Source organism: Quercus lobata, unplaced genomic scaffold, assembly GCF_001633185.2.
Source record: "Quercus lobata isolate SW786 unplaced genomic scaffold, ValleyOak3.0 Primary Assembly Scq3eQI_92, whole genome shotgun sequence".
Lineage (NCBI taxonomy): Eukaryota > Viridiplantae > Streptophyta > Magnoliopsida > Fagales > Fagaceae > Quercus > Quercus lobata.
Window position 1 is genome coordinate 65974 of NW_022154756.1, and position 20138 is coordinate 86111.

General features: G+C 33.3%; 1 protein-coding gene and 1 long non-coding RNA gene across 2 annotated transcripts; both read left to right on the forward strand.

Moving 5' to 3' along the window:
• The first annotated feature begins 8680 nt into the window (after window positions 1–8680).
• LOC115973252 (disease resistance protein TAO1-like) lies at window positions 8681–14790 on the forward strand. The gene is made up of 7 exons (XM_031093506.1): window positions 8681–9538; window positions 9644–9812; window positions 10003–10064; window positions 10167–11870; window positions 12362–12659; window positions 13792–13875; window positions 14035–14790. The coding sequence occupies exons 1-5, from the start codon at window positions 8681–8683 to the stop codon at window positions 12410–12412; spliced, it is 2844 nt and encodes a 947-aa protein (XP_030949366.1). The 3' UTR covers window positions 12413–12659; window positions 13792–13875; window positions 14035–14790.
• Window positions 14791–15101: 311 nt separating this feature from the next.
• Window positions 15102–19837, forward strand: LOC115973255. The gene is made up of 6 exons (XR_004087676.1): window positions 15102–16949; window positions 17433–17489; window positions 17679–17776; window positions 17866–17943; window positions 19283–19512; window positions 19662–19837. It is a non-coding gene; the product is annotated as an uncharacterized LOC115973255 (long non-coding RNA).
• Window positions 19838–20138: the final 301 nt, after the last annotated feature.

Here is a 20138-nt window from a genome sequence, read left to right on the forward strand (position 1 = left end):
TTTCTTCTAAACACGAGAATATGAGCACCCCAACAATGGAAAACATGTAGGAAATTACACTGGAAATGCTGGTCAAACATGTTGGAGATGTGCATTGTGAAATAATGCAAACTAATACTACTTAGAACCGTGATATTTGTTCCAAACATTGACAAAGGAAATCATTTTTGTAATTTTTTTCCATTAGACAAAGACAATTACGGTAAGTGGCTATGGTTGTTTAGTTAACATACATGCCTCAAATCCCATGGAATATGGATGGCTTTTAACTCAAAATGACTATTAATCATCGGGTTGATTAACGCTGCAATTTTTCACTAGTACAAAATCTGCTACGAGAATAGCAATTGTTTTCGACAAGCAAATCTCTTTCTCAAGTAAAACAAGGTGTATGCCAACTTTTACAGGAGATTTCTTTGAATTGGTGATTTCACCATAAATATCTCCCCAGGTAACATGACAAGGCCGTTGTGATTTTCACTTTTTGAAACTTAATACTATGTTTGGCAAAAACAAGGGAGAAGGAAGGGAAAGGAAAGGGAGGAAGAGAGAGGAGAGGAGAGGAAAGGGTAATAATTTTCTTTTACTTTTTTTTTTTTTTGATGAAATTCTTTTACTTGTTTGGTTTGTGAGGGAGAAATGAAAAGAAATATACTTTATTGGTTGGTCTCACCCTAAGAACTATCTTTTTCTTGGGAGGAAAGAAAATGGCGGGCTATGGATTTTCTCTTCACCCCAGTCCATCATGATTCCTAACCAAACAATGAAATTTATTTCCCTTCTCTTTTCTTCTTTTCTTCCTTAGTCTCTCAAACCAAACATAACCTAAAACTCAAGTTCTCTTACAAAATATGTTTTAATTTGTTTTGAATAATCATGTACAATAATAATGAGGATTTTTTGTCGACATAACTTGCAGAAGTAGAACCTGGTATTCTTGGGTTTTGTGAGATAGGTTGAAATTGAGCCAAATTGAATCGAGCTTATTATTAAAATTTTAAGATCATTTAATTTTTTTTTTATCAAACATGAGTACATGATTATTGATTAAGCTGTATAACATTTTTAGGTTTGATTTTCTTTTTTGGTCGGACAAGTTGGAACTTGTCTAGAAACTACTTCTCCAAAATGGGTTGGAGCTAGGAATCTACCCCAAGTCTCCAAACTATTATGTGTCATTTCATAAGACCATCAATATTCATTAAATTACATGATTTATTAAATAATTTAAATAAGGTATGTGACTTTTTTTTTTTTTTTTTAATACAAGATAGAATTTTTACTCTAACCTAATCTAAGTGTATACGTGTGTGAAGCTCTCTCCTAGTGACTTCAACCCCAGCTGTTACCCCCCACACCTCACAAGCATTTATACTTGTGGAGTGACCACCACACTAAGGGCACGCGGTGGTAGATATGTGACTATTAAGTAGGCCATGTGAGTGTGACTACAAGCACTTGGTAATCCTTTGGTTTGGAAAAAAATTTGTCATTCTTTTTTCATATAAAAGAAATATCATGAATACAATTTTATACCCCTTCAAAAAATGAACTTATTAACTTAGATTTATAAATCTAGAAAGATGGCAAGCATTTTTTTTTTTAATTTTGCAATGGTATTATTATATCCATCTTAAACTCAATGTTCCTTTCTTAATGGGTATAAAGAAAAATGTCTTTTTTACTACAAAATGGATAAGTTATCAATAAGTTAAAAATAATAATTTGAACTTAGATAATCCGAGTCTCAAATAGAGACCACATTTATAAGCTTGTTAACAATAAAGTACTTAAGTTTTTTTTTTTTCCCATAAAAAAAAAAAAAAAAAAAAAAAAAAAAAAAGTACTTAAGTTTTAATTTTGCATTGTTTTTATGGTCGAGACTAAACTTAAATGTAATTTGGTTGTTGAATAACAAAGCATAAACAAGATTTTTTCCAAATTGAACATGAACTGAATATGTACAAGGTGACTTATCTACGACATGTAATAAGTCCGATCTGGGTTGGGTTGGGGTGGGGGAAGAAATTAGAGAGACGAGAGAAATTTTTTAAAATCTAATTGACAACCTTTGTTAATAACTAGACTATTATCATTCATGGGGACTATTTGAAATTTAATAAGTTGGGTGACGTAAAATTTTTTAATAATTTTTTACAATGATTGAGATGTCATATATAATTAGTCTATAATAAAAATGATGCCATGATAACCTTTAATCTTGAATTGTTTTATCATCGAGTTTAAACTTAAATTTAATTTGTTTTGTTAAAAAACTATTTTTTATACTTTTTTCCCGAATTGAACATGACCATCATATATACAGGCATACAGCTTGACTTATTTACAACAAGTAGTAAATCTAAACTGAGAGAAGAGGGGAGGGGAGGGGTGGGGAGTGAATAGAGAGAAAAGGAAATAAAATAAAATATGATTGAGGGAAAAGATTTGTTATTACTCACATCAAACTAGAATATTCACATCAACTCGTGTATTCGCATCAACTTGAATAAAAATTTCTATTTATTTTAATATAAGAATCTATTTTTCTTATTTTACACCACTAACTTTCAAAAACATCTACATCAAATTATCTATTCTAAAAGTTATTTCAATAAATATTCACTATTCATTCACATAAGCAACTATTTAAGACACCCACATCACTCACATACATACACACCAACTGAAAAAGTAATTTGATAAATGAATAAAATATGCACTTTTACACATGAATAGTCGCCATGTAAATTTACACAAGTATTATAGCTATGGACAAGATATGCATAATTTTAGAAAAAATGATATGAGTAATTTTTTGGGGTGATTGGCCAAAATTTTACATTTATGCCATTTTACATTGACTAAGGCAAGTGATTTTGAAAGAATAAGGACTAAAACGAAACATTTAAATGATAATAATTTTTTTATTTTAATAATTTGATAGTGGGAGAAGAGGATTTAAACCATCATTCTAGTAATGTGAAAATTGAAATAAAAAATTAATGTGAAATTTTTTTTTATAGCTAGTCAAAAGCTATATATATATATAATGGGTCTAGTTAATGTATGTCCTTAGAGTACACATTAGTCATCCATTTTTGGAAACATTTTATGGACAATTGAAAAAACTGTTAAAAAATTTGACAACTTTTTCATTTTTTCATAAAAATTTTCCTAAAATGATTTTTTAAATGTGTTAGTAAAACTCATATTTGATTATAATTTGGTTAATGAATGTCCTAAGACACATGTTAAGGATCAGTATATATTTGATTATGAGTTGTAATGCACACTTTGTTTTTAGAAAAAATACATGTTACCACCGCGTACCCTTGGTGCGGTAGTCACTCCACAAGTATAAATGTTTGTGGGGTGTGGTCACACACATGTACACTTAGATTAGACTAGAGTAGAAATTCTATCTTGTAAAAAAAATAAATAAATACATGTTGCCCACTCAAATTCATAGTGATTTATTTTTTTATACTTGGTTCAATTTACTCAAACGCCGTCAATGTAAATAGTTAATTAATGATAATCAAATTACGAAATTAACTTGAATGCATACAGTTAAATCATATAATTTGATGATTTCTTCAAAGAAATTGAAAAAATAAATAATACAAAAGTGTTAAGAATATAGTAATATGCCTACAAAGTTGTATACGTGTCTCATTGTCAGGAATGCTTTTTAAAAACTAAGTAAAATTCAATTTTCTTCTTCTATTCTTCTAAGTAGTTAAAATTTTGGATTATAACAAAAATTCAAAATTTGAAATTGTGAAGAGATGGAAGAGAAAGATTAGTAGATTCTCTAAGGTTTCCTTCAACAATTAGTCTAGAGTCACCATTTTTTTTTCTTTCTTTTCACAACCATTGAGTTGACGATTTGTAAATGGTAGACAATAATATAATGTCAATGATAAACCTAAATGAAAATAAATAACATCTCAAAAGTTGTGAAATTTGTTGCGAAAAATATTTTGCTTACTAGCATTGCTCACTTTTCAATGGTGTACTTCTACTAACGTGTATAAAGGCATGGGAGGGTTTTTTAATTTTTTTTAAATTTGTGGGATTGGCACCTACTATTCAATCTTGATTATAGAGTCTATGACTTACCATGAGGAGAATACTACTGGTTGTTTTTTGCTTTTGAGAAGCTTTCTGTCATTGGATGGTGCAAACTACTTTCAACTATAATAAGAGTATATTATACATGATTTTTTTTGGCGAGCTCAGGGGGGCACCTGCCCCCTCTCGCCCCCTTGGCTCTGTCCTGTTTATGTGTAGTTTGATATATTTTTTTAAAGATATGTAAAAATATCATTTAACTGATTATCAAAAGAATAAAAGTAATGGTAATGAAAAAAAAAAAAAAAAAACCTTTTAAGTCTAAAACAATATAAAAACATAAAAAGAGCTTTTCCAGCTTATCAAAAAAGTAAAGTAAAAAGAAAGGCACGTCTAATTAATGCTAATGCTCAATAATTGTGTTGACAAAAGCTATCTTTAATTCTTGGAGGTTACCTTGAACATGCATTAAAATAATTTTTTTTTTTTTTTTTTGCTAGGTGATTGCGGGGGCTAGAACCCCCGAGCAACAGGTCATACAAGTACCTGGGTGCCAATAGGCCACTGAGGCCAATGGCATGCATTACAATAATTTGCTTTCAAAGCTCAAGATATCTTCAATAATTTAAGATATCTGGAGCTTTGAAAGCAAATTATTTTAATGCAGGTTCAAGGGAACCTTAAGAATTAAGATAGCTTTTGTCAACACAAATATGCCAATGCCTTTTACTTTTGCGCCATGACCCATTTCTTTTACTTTGTTACTCTCAGATAATATTAATTAATAACATGGCTTTTTCTTTAGATTGTGGTACACTACATTGTGATTGGAAATGGCTAATGGTGCATTTCACACAGCTCTTTCCACAAAAGTCACCATGTGATGGTTCCCTCTTTCCAGCGAGTTTCTACACTAACACTAATTTTTAACTTCAAAGCAATTGGCTTTCGGTGACCACTGAAACACCACGCCAAATTAATGAAGGTTTCTTGGAAATTTAACTCTCTCTCTCTCTCTCCCTCTCTCTCTCTCTAGCGTTTTGATATAATAAGGAAAATTATTGAGTAGACTGCGCCAGGCCTCATAATGGGGTGGGCCCACATTGGGAAGAAGAATTGGAAATTTCTTTACATATGCTTAATAATAAAGAATGGATAATTCTAGTGCCACAACTTGTGACACAATGCAAATTGTGGTTGGTAAAGGAGTGTCTCCACATAAACCCATCATTATCCCTCTACCAACCACAACTCACCACATGGGCGAGTTGTGGCACAAGTTTGCCACAAGTTGTGGCACCAATATTGGTTACATTGCTCATAAAGAACCTCAAAAGTTGTGCTTGTTCCTTCTTTGTCTATCTGTGAAGACAAATTTTAGACACATCGAAAATTTCACCGAAGATTTCGTATACTCTATCACAATTTTGTGTTGTGAATTTGTGATGGGCGCCAAGTGAGGTTTAGTTTCGGAACAATGCATGGAACACATAATTTTACACAATTTTAACCACAATTATTCATGTGATTAGTTGTGAGTGATAGAGGTATAAATCCACATAGACCAACCATCATACTTCTACCACATTGCGAGTTGTGATCAAAATTATGTGGTCTTGGCCACCGCAATACAAATATTGTGAAGTGGGTATTAAATTTTCAGTTACTCTTTGAAATTAACACTATGTTTAAAGGGGAAAAAAAGAATAAGGGAATGGATTTGGAAAAATAAAACGAAAAAAAAGAAAGAAAGAAAGAAAAGGGACAGAAAATACTCTTTGTGTATGAGTTTGGATGTAAAAATGAAAAGGCAGGAAAGAAAAGGATGGAAAAAAATAATGCTAAAAAATGATTTTTTTTTATTTTTTATTTTTGTAAATTATAAACTATTAATTCATTTGGAAGAATCAAAAGTAATTTTACAAAATATTCAGAATTTTTTTAAAAAAATATTTTTACGAGGGTATAAGAGTAATCTTGTAGAAAAAGTTAATCATTTCTTTATTTTTCTTTCAAATCCACAGCTTCCATTCATTTTCCAGTTCTCTACTGCCTCTCGTCCAGTACAACCAAACATAATACAAAAGGTTCTAATGAAAAGAAGATGTGGCTAAACATAAACCTGTAAACACATCCCTAGACCATTTTGCCTTAACATTCCCAACACCTCCCTTGGCAAAAATACACCCGTTACCCTTAGTTCTGAACAGTGTGACTCTAATTGCGGTTTCTCATAAAGAACAAATACAGAGAGGTAATGTTATAATGTATGACCCATCTGAAGAGGGGAGAGATTCAAAACATTGCATCAAATAGTTTTTCTTCTTTCATAAATTATTTTCTTTTCAATTTTTCTTCAGTTCTAATTGAATGTACTTTTTTTTTTCCATGCAGATCTATTCCGTGATTCAATGGCTTCAAGCTCGTCATCTTGTTCTTCTTCTATTTTTTCTACCAGCCAATGGACGTATGATGCCTTCCTGAGTGTCAGCGGCGAGGACACCCGCATGCATCTATTCCGTGATTCAATGGCTTCAAGCTCGTCATCTTGTTCTTCTTCTATTTTTTCTACCAGCCAATGGACGTATGATGTCTTCCTGAGTTTCAGTGGCGAGGACACCCGCAATACTGCTACAGACTTAATATATTTTGCTTTAAAACAGAAGGGCATTCATACTTTTAAGGACGATGAAAAACTTGAGAAAGGAAAAGCTATTGAATCAGAGCTCTTCAAAGCAATAAAAGAATCTAGATTTGCTGTGGTCATTCTCTCAAAAAATTATACGTCTTCAACTTGGTGCTTAAACGAACTTGTAGAGATCATTGCCTGCGAAAAAATGGGAATGACAATTCTGCCTATTTTTTACAACGTGGATCCATCTGATGTGCGGAAACAAAAGGGAACTTGTAAGGTTGAATTTATTCAACCATCTAATTGGCTTTATTCCGTGCCAAATTTGCTTGTAATTCAGCATTTAGTAACCCTGTATTTAGGTGGGTTTGATGTAAGGGTAGTGAGTGAGATAGAGTGAAGATTGCTCAAGAGTGTGCAAGAAAACAGAGACTCGCGGCTGGGACTCGTGGGTGACTCGCGGCTTCAAGTCGCCAGACGCAGCACACGTGCCAAGCATGCTGGAAGGTGAACAGTCATGCAAGTTGGAGCACTACAGGACAAAACAGGACAACTGACCATACGGTTATCTTGCGACTGGATCCGCGACTTAGCAAGCCGCGAGGTCAAGCCGCGAGCCACCCCTGTTTTGTTAAACCTGATGTTTCACATTCCTCTCCCACTCCAGTATAAATACCCCTTTTACCCACGATTGAAAGAGAGCTTCCAGAGAGAGAATTTTGAGAGAGAAACCCTAAAGAAAAACAAGATTGATTCACCCACAATCTATACCTTAGAGTCTCTTCATATTCCTCAACTCTCTTCCTCTCCATTGTCAAATCCTTGAGAGGCATTATACCAAACCTGGTTCTCACCATCATCATCACTGTGAGACAGCTGTTTGGATTTCTGGGAAGCAGTTAGGAAGGAACCAATCTTCATTGGTTGATGCTACAGTCTAGTAGCGGAATCCGGGAAGTTAGAAAAGAAAAAGGTTCGGCGCAACCTCGTTGGAGCAAGAAGCTTGGAGGGCTTAGGTGCACTGGGTAGATTAGGCTTGGAGGGTCTATTGCTGTCCATGTATCCCAACTGTATTTTCTAGTGGATTGTTTACCGCTTGGAGGGCGGCAGAGAGGTTTTACGCTGAGGGCTTCGGTTTCCTCTTCGATAACATCTCGCGTGTTGTCTTTGTGTTTGCATCTTCCTTCCTCTCTATCTTTGCCTTTTTATTATCTGCTGTGGATTTTATTTTGCGTTGGCTTAGATAGTTTTTAACCAATTTCATATTATAGCATATGTTAAGTTTCCGCACACTAGTTGTTTGACATATTGCTTGAATTGGTTAAGTTATAATTTGGGGGTCTAAATGTTCAAAGGTGTTTATACACGTTTTTGAACTTTCAGAACTTTTGCGCAACCTTTTGATGAATATGAGAAACAATTTGAGGAGAAGGTGGGCACATGGAGAGATGCTTTGAAACATGCGGCCAATATTGCCGGATATCATGTAGATAATAGGTAATTTTATTTGATATATATTCAGCTGACCCACTTTTATATATGTTACTTCATTTAAACCATTAGCAAATCTTTTTTTTTTTTTTTAAATAAATATTAAACCTTTAGCAGTTCTCAATTCTCATTCAATTTTGTCCTAGCCAATCAATTTACATGTATTTTTTTAGGTAAGTGGAATCCAACACCTAATATCTACCACATTTTTCATTGGACCTATTTATTGATCATCACATCTTGCTCTTTCTTCATTGCAGCCCTCTCTCAGACGTTGTCAAAAGCATCGTGCCATTGATATCACGTAACTCAAGTTGTACATTCTCAGAAGTTACCGAAGGCCTGGTAGAAATAGACTCTCGAGTGGTGGTGGAATTGGGGTCATGTTTAGCTTTAGGGTTAGACGATGATGTTCGCTTTATAGGGATTTGGGCAATGGGGGGAATGGGCAAGACAACCCTGGCTAGAGTTGCCTATAAGATGGTTTCTAAAAAATTTGAAGCTTGTTGTATTATTTATAATGTTAGGGAAAAATGTGAAACAGCTGGTGGTTTACTTTCACTACAAAAATATCTTATTTCTCAAATTTCAAAAGAAACAAATTTGAATATAGAAGATGTTTATGAAGGAGTTCACATGATCAAGAAAAGGTTAAGTTATAAAAGGATTCTTCTTGTTCTTGATGATGTAGATGAATCAAACAAGTTAAAAATGTTAGTTAGGAAGAGTAATTGGTTTGGTCCGGACAATATAATTATCATAACAACAAGAAATAAGCAATTGTTAAAGGAATTTCCAGTAGATGAAATATATGAAGTTAAATCATTGAACTATAAAGATGCCCTTCGTCTTTTTTGTTCGAATGCTTTTAAAAGAGAACCCATCCCAAATGAATATTTAGAACTGTCCAAAGATTTTTTAGAATATGCTGGTGGTCTTCCTTTAGCTCTTGAAGTTTTGGGTTCTTCTTTGTTTGGAAAAAGTATCGATGAATGGAAAAATGCATTAGAGATGCTTAAAGAACTAAAAGTAAGTTATGATGGACTCCAAGAGTCCGTGCAAGAAATATTCAAAGATATTGCATGCTTCTTTAATCATGAGGATAGAGATCATGTAGTAAAAATGCTAAATGAACTTGGCCGATATCCCCTTATTGGATCGAGCAATCTCATTGACAAATCTCTCTTGACAATTTCTGAAAATAATGTATTGTGGATGCATGATTTAGTAAGAGATATGTGTAGAAACATAGTTTATCAGGAGTCCCCTAATGAGCCTGGGAAGCGAAGTAGAATGTGGGATCATAAGGACATTAATCATGTGTTGAAAAAAAATACGGTAGGAATTTATTTACTTGAGCTCATACTATATCTTCTTATTCGTCAACAAAGTTGAAATATGAATAGTTATGATAATAATATATTTTTCATTTCATGAATTTAGGGAATAGAAGAAGTTCAAGCCATAGATTTCAGGGAAGCCAAGGATACAAGTATTTATCATGAAGAAAAAGAGGCTTGTTGGGGGTGGGTTCTAAGTGCTCTGCCTTGGGAAGGGCTTGCTCTATTGGTTACTCTTCGGGAATGGATCCAAAGGACTCTATCTTCGCGAGGTTTCACATCATCAAAAAAACAAAAAAGGGCCACTTTGGAACCCTAACGCCTTTTTGAAGATGCCCAATATTAAATTTATGAGAATACGTAATATTTGCCCTCAGCATGTTCCTAAATATCTTTCTAATAATCTAAGATATCTTGAATGGAATGATTATCCTTAAAAATCATTGCCATGTTTTCAACCAGATGAGCTTGTTGAACTTCGTTTGCCATGTAGCAAAATTGAACTACTTTGGAGAGGAATGAAGGTAAGATTGTTAATAAGTATCTTCATACAAATTTGCTTTTAAATTTTTATAAACATACACTATAAAGTTAATTATTCTAAATTTTTTCTTTTCTTTTATTAGATTTTTGAAAATTTAAAGTCCATCAATATGGATGGCTCCTCAAACTTGATTATTGCCCCTAATTTCAATGGAGTCCCAAATCTTGAGGAATTAGTTCTTGCAAGGTGTTCAAATTTACGCAAGCTTCACCCATCCATTGGAAAACTGAAAAAGCTTAAACTTCTTGATCTACAAAAGTGCCCAAAACTAACTAGTGTTCCAGACAAGTTTGAAATGGAGTCTCTTGTGACTCTTAATCTGACTTATTGCTTAAAAGTCAAGAAAATTCTTGAATTTGTGGGAAACATGAAGCTCTTACATAAACTTCTTTTAGAAGGCACTATTATTATAGAATTACCTTCATCAATTGAATGTTTGACTGGCCTTAATATTTTGATCTTGCGAGATTGCAAAAATTTAATATGTCTTCCTAACACCATTTGTAGCTTGACATCGCTTAACAATATTGATCTTGGGAGATGCTCAAAATTTGACAAATTGCCTGAGGACTTAGGGAATATCACAAGTCTAAAGAAGCTTGATTTGAGTGAAACAGCTATAGAGGAGCTGCCTTCATCAGTTGAATTTTTTATTGGCCTTACTTTATTGAATCTAAACTTTTGCAAAAATTGTGTGCTTCTTCCAAGCACCATTTGTAGCTTGAAGTCACTAGAAAGCATTTATCTTTGGAGATGCTCAAAATTTGACAAATTGCCACGAGACTTGGGGAATATCACAAGTCTAAAGGAGCTTGGTTTGAGTAGAACAGCTATAAAAGAGCTGCCTTCATCAATTGAATTTTTGATTGGCCTTACTTCATTGGATCTAACAGATTGCAAAAATTTTGTGCTTCTTCCAAGCACCGTTTGTAATTTGAAGTCACTAGAGATAATGTGTCTTTTTAGATGCCCAAAATTTGTCAACTTGCCAGAGAATTTTGGGAATCCCAAACATCTGGAATTGCTTAATTTTGAAGGAACAGCAATAGAAGTGTTGCCATCTGTTCGACGTTTGGCTGCCCTTAAGATTTTAATCCTAAAAGATTGTAAAAATCTTGTGTGTCTTCCAAGCACCATTTGTAATTTGAAGAGGGTACAGTATCTTGATCTTACTGGATGCTCAAAAATTGCGAACTTGCTGGAGAACTTGGGGAATATGGAAAGCCTAACCCATCTTCTTTTGGGTGGAACTGCTATAAAAGAGTTACCTTTCTCTACCATTCACCTTAAATGGGTCTATATAGTATCTTTCAAGGTATGTCAATTGTCATCATCTTCATTCACTTCTATGCCTACGATCACCTCAGCCGGGTTGATAGATCTCAGTGACTGCAACCTTTCGGCAATTCCAAGTGGTATTGTCCGCATCCTTTCGGCAATTCCAAGCGGTATTGACTGCAGAACGGGGATTTTGTGTGATTTATCTCTAAGGGGAAATGATTTCGTTTTCCTTCCTGGAAGCATCTCTCAATTATCTGGACTAAAACGTCTTTACTTGGATGGTTGCAAAAGCCTTCGATCATTATCAAATATTCGGATTCCGTCAAAAGTTGATCTTATATGCGTAAACAATTGTACCTCACTGGAGAGACTGCCAGAACGCCCAGAACCACCAAATGATTTCTACTGGCTATCATCTGCATTTTATAATAAGGAATTCACTGTCCAGTGTTTCAACTGCTTCAAATTGGCTTACAATATTCAAAACTTCAGTAACATGTTTCAGGTATCTCTCTCTCTCTCTAATCTCTATGTGTGTTTTCTAAATATCACCTACTTGGGAAATTACGCTAATATTCTTCAGGTATCTATCTCTGTCTCTGTCTGTGTCTGTGTGTGTTGGGTTTTATTTATTTATTTATTTACCCCCAAGATCATGGTTTGTACATTTGAGGGACAAATTGGTAAAACATGTTATATTATTCCTGGAAGGGAAATTCCGAAATGTATTGAAAAAGTGAACGTATGTGATACTTCAGTTGTCCCTTATCTTTCGACTTATAAAATAATTAAAAAAGTGAAGATACAATTGCCTGAGTGTGATGAGTGGAGGGGAATTGTTTTGTGCGTTCTTTTTTTACCCACCGAGCGTCATTATAGAAGCTCACTCGGCCAATACATTGGAGTGGATGGATGCCAAACGAGTTATTCCACATATGGACAGTACCGAACTTGGCTTAATATTACGTCAGAATCACATCACCTTTGGCTGCACAGTGTGTCCAAGAGCAATTTCCGCCTTCCGAAAACTCCTGGCTGCTCTATTGATAAGAAGGGATTCCATCAAGATCAAGTTGAGCTTGAAATAGTGACCGGGGGCTTTTTGGAGGTGGAGAAAATTGGGTTTCGTGTGATATAAAAGCAAGACATTGAAGATCCCAATTGAGATGTGAAATGGAGTATGATGACACTTTCTTCAGTTGGTGATGAAATCTAGGGTTTGAAGATCCCCATCAAAATAAGCGAAGCCCATGATGAGGATGATGGGGAATTCTTTTCTTCACTTCTTTTACCTGTGAGTTATCAACTTTCTTTCTACCATTATAAATCACTTTTCTTTTTTTGTGTGCTGCATATGTAATGCTCTGTTTCTTTTTTTTTGGCTAAGCATATGTAATGCTCTGTTAAACATCTACTAATATTCAAATGCATATTGAGATTTCTTGTCCCTCTGTAACGGTTTTTTTGTAATTCTTGTTACTGTCCGACGTATATAATAATGTTTTCTTTTTTCCTTACCGGCATTTGGGTCTGTGGTTCATGCTGAAGAAATTTACAAAAGACACCTTGCCTGCTTCAGATGTTGATTTTGCTCTATGATTTGCACACCTACGTATAATTGAAGTTGGAAAAACAAAAGTAATCAAAAAGTGAATTGAAGTTTGCAAAATATTTTATTTTTTTTCCTGTTTGGTAGTCAAAGAATGAGAAGTTAATAAATGGGTAACTATTCAGTATTTATACTATTCACGTGTGAGGAGCTAATATTATCCCAAAATATTATATATATGCCAAGGGGTAGTATGCGGAAACTAGCAACCCCACAGCCAACATCCAAAACATGAACTACCCTGCAGAACGTAGATCAACTGTCTCACTGGTAGTCATACATCTTAACCTGAATTTACCACAAAATTAAGTGAAGTTTAAATTGTGTTACTAAAAACAAGAAAACATTGAGCCTGACACAAAATTCAAAGTAATAAATACAAACACATATCATGACTCATGAGTCTTGTAATTCACTTTTTGACTGCAATAGAAAATTAAGAGAAGCGCGAGTAGGCTGCTTTTTATAATGTTTGTCACTTTGCTGCAGACATACACCTCATGTAGTCCAAATAAGCAAGTACATTTTTATTTGGATCACATGGGCAGACAATCTGAGCTCTTTTCATAAGAAATCTCAACTAAATAGTGTAGTTGAAGAGTGAGAATAATATTGTAGTTAAAGCTCTTATTCATTACTGTGTTGACAGACTTAAATTTTATAGGGTTAAAAAATGGTTAAAGAAGAATATATGTTATTTCTTTTAAAAGGTAGCTATGTGATAACCAAGAAATTGCTTCTATGCTTTGTTGTAATGGTGTACTTTTATCTCTTGTTTGCCGGTTCCTCATGCGGGATTTGGATTGGGCTTTGAAAGGCTTGTGCAATTTGCTACAGGAATAGAGAATATATGAGACACAATCCCTTTCCCTCAGACGCCTGGTTCAGCTGAATTTTAATGGTGAGGTTGTGCATTTTTTTTTTTTTTTTTGTTCTCTTATTGTAGTCAACCACATCATCATTTTTTTACCTGTCCTGCTTCTCATCTCCTTAAGTAAATTCAATTTGAATCACCTTCTCTGTTTAACACTTATGTGCATCAAAACTTCAAACTATATAGGAAGGCTACCAAAAAAGAAAAAAGAAAAAAAGAAGGGGATTAATGGAGTTGGCCCCAATCGGTTGGGACCAATGCTTGGATTATCTTCTGGTCAGTGTTGCCTAATCTGAAAAATGTTGATAATTGTGAAGTGATCATATATTTATTTGGAAGTTATAAATAAAAATTGTATTTTTGTATGACATTCATCTGAAACTCATTGAGTTCTTGTGTGTCATAATATCATTTCTTTGTTTTCAAATCTTTTGCATCACTGAATAATTACTTGAATGCTTCTTATTCTTTTCTTAGGATTTACTTTCAATTTGTTGTGGATGCAGAAATGCATCAATTCTTTGAAAACAAGAGAATCGATCTCTTTGAAGGGGGCACCAAAGAATATAAATAATGCCTTGCTACATCTTTTTCACCAATGTGCTAGTTTTCACTGATGTGTCTACTACTCTTGTCAGCCTTTCATGCTAAAATTAGAGTTAATTATGAGTTTATATTTTCATACAACCTTATGGCTCATGCATTTTTGTTGTAATGCTTGGATGATTAAGGATACTTGATAAACACACGTCTATTTGGTTGTGGATTTGTCAAGGAATTTTGTCTAATAGAAAATATTATAGTAGTTTCTGTATATAATGAAAAGATACCAGATTCATATACATCCCAGTGAAGTTGGTTTGGGTAGCTACTTTAGTGATTGAGTTTGATGTAATGCATATTACAGATGAAGTTACCGTGGATGGCTGCTGTCTGTTGGCGCAAGTAACTATTCAAAACCCTTAGAACTTGGCCAATTTGATGGCTTTAATCTTTGTGGACGCTATATTGATGATATTATAATTTTTTATTTTTGAGAATTCTTTGTATGCAATGGAGTGAGTGCACAATAGCAATACCTGGAGCATTGAGGTGGAGACAGTAGGGTTCCGTTTGTTAAACAAGCAAGACATCAAAGAGACATAGAATGTGAGGAATCCAGTCAAGGAGATTTTTTTTTTTTTTTTCTCTTCTTTTACCTGTGAGTTATCATCTTCTTCCTACCATTATATAATCTAGTTGTTTCCTTCCTTTTTTTTTTTCTTTTTTTTTTTCCCTGGACATTTACTAACATGTCTTTTTCTGTTAAACTTCTACTACTATACAAATGCATATTGAGATTTCTTATTTCTCTGTTAACGGTTTGTTGTAATTCTTGTTTTTCTTTTTCTCCAACAGTCCGACATATATAATAATGTTTTCTTTTTTCCTTATTGGCATTTGGGACTATGATTCATGTTGATTTACAAAAGGCACCTATCTCGGCTCCTTAGATGTTGATTTTGCTCTATGATTTGCACACTTACATGTAATTGAAGTTAGATAATGAAAAGTAATGAAAAAGTGAATTGATGTTTGCAAAACTTTTTTTCTGTTTGGTAATCAAAGAATGAGAAGTGAATAAATATTACAATTTTTTAATGGTATTGTGTTATAATTTGTACAATGAATATGCCGTATTTAGCACACACCAACACTTCCTTTGGGTTTTCATCATATCATCTTTTGGTGCAAAGGACATGTGTTTGTATATCCCAGCGGATAGTATGCAGAAACTAGCAACCCCACAACCAGCATCCATAATGTGAACTACCCTGCAGACAGATCAACTGTCTCACTAGTAGACATATTTCTCAACCTGTCATGACATGTCATGACTCATGAGGCTTGTAATTCAGTAGAGTTTAAATGTTTGCGGTATATGGTTTTAACTCTTAATAGGCCTTGTTAAAAGGTGAGCTATTGCGTTTCGCTCATGTTTGTTGTATCAACTATAGATTCACTGTCACTCACAGTGAGACATTAAGTCTTATACATAGATGTTATATATTATAATGTAGGACAGAGGTTCTGGATCTACACCCCATTTAAGCTATTTCCAATTCCAATACCGAACATCCTTTAAAGCTCAGTAAATAATATGCTTAAGGACTTATGCAGTGTTAAGATCTAGATATAATTAAAATTTGCCTATAACCTTGGGTGTTTAATGTCTTGCTAGCATCGTGTAAGTGTACATGTTTTTCACCCATGTGCTAGTTTTCGCTAATGTGTCTACTACTCTTGGCTGTCTTTCATGCTAAAATAAGAGTTAATTATGGGATTAAATAGTCATACAAACCTATGGCTCATGCATTTTTATCGTAATTCTTGGATACCTGATAAAGACATTTCTATTTGGTTGTGGATTTGTCCTGGAATTTTGTCTAATAGAAATAGTTAAAATAGTCTGTATCAGCTGAAAAGATGCCCGCTTCATATGCCTCACAGTGAAGTTGGTTTGGGTAGCTACTTTAGTGGTTGTGTTTGATGTAATGTATGTTATAGATGAAGTTACCGTGGATGGCTGCTATTTGCTGGTGCAAGTAACTCTTTAAAACCCTAAGTACTTAGCCAAATTGATGGCTTTAATGATATTTTGATGATTTTATAGTTTTTTTAATTTTTATTTTTGAGAATTCTTTTATGCAATTTAGCGAGTGCACAAACACACACATGATAAGTTAAGATAGAAATGATAATATGAAAAAACCACTCTCATTGACATCTTGAAATCAGTATCACAGTAGTATTGTGTCTAAAGTATCTTTGTTAACATCTACCTTTTTTATGGTTCAGAAATTGTAAATTGCTGCTTCTAAAGTAACCAATTCATACCTTTAAGTTTAATCTGGAATCATGCCCTATGTTTGATATATTTCATATCAATATATGTTGCTTCAAGTACTTTATAGTTTTTATGTTAAATGTTTCTCAGTTATGAAGTATATTTAATGCTAAGGCAGTTGCTATATGCATGCTGCCATGACAAATCAACAGCTAACAGATAGTGGAAACCGGATGATGGACAAGACTGATCAAGCCATTGGAGGTCATAAAAGGTTGGATTATCTCTCATGATCATTTTGTGAGGAAATTAGTTTTATTTATTTTGGTGAGTTGAAAAGGGATAAGTTTCGTAGGCTATTTTGAAGTGTGATCATTATTTCCTCTCATTCTTCTCTATTTCCTTATAGAAGGTTACAGGTGGAATCGTATCTTGTATTTCTAAAACGTACTAGTTTTTTTTAGCTCTGCCTTGAACATCACTTGCACTAGTTTGCATCAAGACCTGAACAATTATGGAATGTTTATTTTGAAGTGTGATCATTATTTCCTTTCATTCTTCTCTATTTCCTTGTAGAAGGTTATAGGTGGAATTGTATCTTGTATGTCTAAAACTTACTAGTCTTTTTAGCTCTGCCTTGAGTATCACTTGCACTATTTTGTATCAAGACCTGAACATAAAAGTAGTTTTACTGTTCAAAAAAGTATGGAATCATCGCAAAAGAAAAATAAATTTAGTATCTCCTTGTTTGTGGTAGACTGTTCAAGACACCATCAACGTTGGAACAGAAACTGCAGCTGCACTCAAGGATCAGGTGTGTAATTTGTCAGCTTTTAAAAAATTGGATTTCACAGCAGTTTAATATTTCACATTGAATTAAAAACTCTGTCTCTCTCTGTCTCTCTCTCTCTCTCTCCCCTACTGTTTCTCTCTTGTTTCGTTTAATCTTTCAAAAAATTTCAATGGCATGGAAACTAAAGAAATCAATTATATTTATGTTTAGACTGAACAAATGAGTCAGGCTGTTAAGTGTTAATGAGCTGGACTATCCATTTCTCGATCAAGAAAGCTTCTCAACTTGTGAAGGAACTTGGTAGGCAGGTCAATCTCTGAAATTATCTTCCTCCTGTTCTTGTCATATATTGACTATTAGTTGTTAATTGTTTTACTTACCTCATTTATTTCTTTAGGTTGCAACTGATAGGTGTATTATGGCATTACTCTTCCTAATTATTGCCATTGGAGTCATAGCTATCATTATTGTAAAGGTAAGATAGCTTATCATCCATTTTCTTTGCCATTAACAAAATTTAATTTTCTAAATACTTGATTTTGCTTTTGCCATCTGATTACAAATTGGAACCAAATCCTTGACATCCCTTTATTATACAGATGTAGCTTCAAAATTATGAATACTAGGCCTTTTTCTTCTTCTTCTTCTTCTTCTTCTTTTGGCTGTGGAGTTTCTCAGGCCTATTGTTTTTAAATGTATATAACTGTATATGGTATTGCATAATCTTGTTTTATGCTTTAAGTGGACCTTTTATAAATAAGTTGATCTCAGATTGACCTTGTTTGGTTAACCCTTATTTGCTTAAAAGTTGCAGGAAGATACTTTTATAATGCCAAATGTTGTAGTTAAACGTAGTGATTCTTAGTGATTTTTTGCTTACCTTAATAAAAAATAAAAGAATCTAATTCAGTATATCCTCTTTTTTTCTTTTTTTTTTCTTTTTTTATTATTATTAAATAATAATAACTTCACTAAAAAAAGAAAAATAAAAAAAGAAGACAAACACAAGTGCATGAGTGAGTAAAAGAGTTAATCTAATAGTTGTCACATTTTCATGTCCATTGGTAATGCGCTGATTGCAACTTGATGTTTCCATTACTATTTTTCCGTATTTCAAATTTTGTGTTAATCATATGTTAACTATCTAATCCACATATTCATGTTTTGTATATAAGTTTAAATGTAGAAAACATAACTTTAAATTTAAACACTTTATAATTAGATAGTTATAATTCTTTGATAATCTCGATATTTTGCAACCATAAAAGGTATAAGGAGATCTTGTAATCCAACAATTGATTCATCAAAATGCTTTTGCAATAAAAGTTTTGGAGTTGTATAACATTACATCCAGTTATATCATGTGTAATTTAAACCTAACCCATAAAGATATTATACAAAATTTATTTTAAAAAAACATAAATATGTATAAATAAACCCAAGAGAGGGATATCATATACTTGAACTAGTCATCAGAATCTATAACCAAACAATGCTCCACCAATTACTTTAATGATGGAAAACATTCAGTTCCAAACTAGTTTAGAGCTATATTCCTTTAACCTACTTTGTGGCAATTAAAACCATCCACATATAGTTTTGATCATATGACTTTTTGAACGAGTTATGTGACTTTGTTTAAATAATACATATATCAACTTACTAAGGTTTTTTTTTTTATTTTTGCGAAGTTGTTCATCAAAAAAATAAGTGTTTTTGCGAAATTGTTGTGCTAATAATCTAATACTATTCTTAATTCCAATCCAATTTGACCGGTCGATCAGATTGGGTTTAATAAGAATTTTATCTTTTAGGAGGGACAATCATGGCACGAGGATTGAGGTCCCTATTGAGGTGGAAAAAAGGATGCATATTTATTACATTCGGAACAGAGGGTTTGGTAACAGATTTAATGTGTTGGGTGATGACAATCATGGCACTCCGAATGACTTAACGCAATGACCCAGAAATCAAGAAGGCATGTGACTCATACAGTGATCATTTTGGACAGTTCTTCAAACTGATATTCTATGGCATCCAAAAGGTATCATGATTATTCATGAACAGCAAAACAGTCTCTTATTAATTTGTCGTTGAACTTGGGATTATTACTACAAATGTTCAACTTGAGTCAAAGGGATGTCCTAATTATTGCATTGGAGATCTTAAACCGAAATCTCAAATTGTATTTAGGAGCAGTACTAGTAGAAGTTGGCTGTACAAAGTCAAAGCTTGTGTGCTTGCATTTATAGTGACTTGATGTGAAGAGTGTGGAAGGAAGAAAAGTAGAAAAATGTGTGAAATAAAAGGAAAGGCCATTCGGCCATGGGTCTCCAGTTTCTACATGACCACATTCATTTTTTTCTAAATTTCCATTGCCAACTATAGTCCAATCCATCTTATTCCTATGAAGAAATTTTTAATATAGTAGGAAAAAAAAAATTAATGCTTCAATTGATTATTATCAGCAAGGACAATTTTTTTTTTTTTAAGATTAATAAATTCGTAATCTACACCCAAAAGACCAAAACCCACGTTATTGTTTAAGAATATTGGTGTTGATAAGGTTTTAATTTTTAGTTGTGGAATGCTGTTTGATGGATGTACGAAATGAGAGAGAAATAATTAAATAAATTTTAAATTTTAAAAAAATAAAAAATATATTATTAT

What these genes read in the sequence shown, in the direction of transcription:
- LOC115973252 (XM_031093506.1), top strand. Translation starts at nt 8,681, where the DNA reads ATGGTTTCTAAAAAATTTGAAGCTTGTTGTATTATTTATAATGTTAGG. An exon ending in ATGTGTTGAAAAAAAATACG is followed by an intron (nt 9,539 to 9,643) that starts GTAGGAATTTAT and finishes TCATGAATTTAG; the next exon opens with GGAATAGAAGAAGTTCAAGC. An exon ending in ACTTCAGTAACATGTTTCAG is followed by an intron (nt 11,871 to 12,361) that starts GTATCTCTCTCT and finishes TTGGCTGCACAG; the next exon opens with TGTGTCCAAGAGCAATTTCC.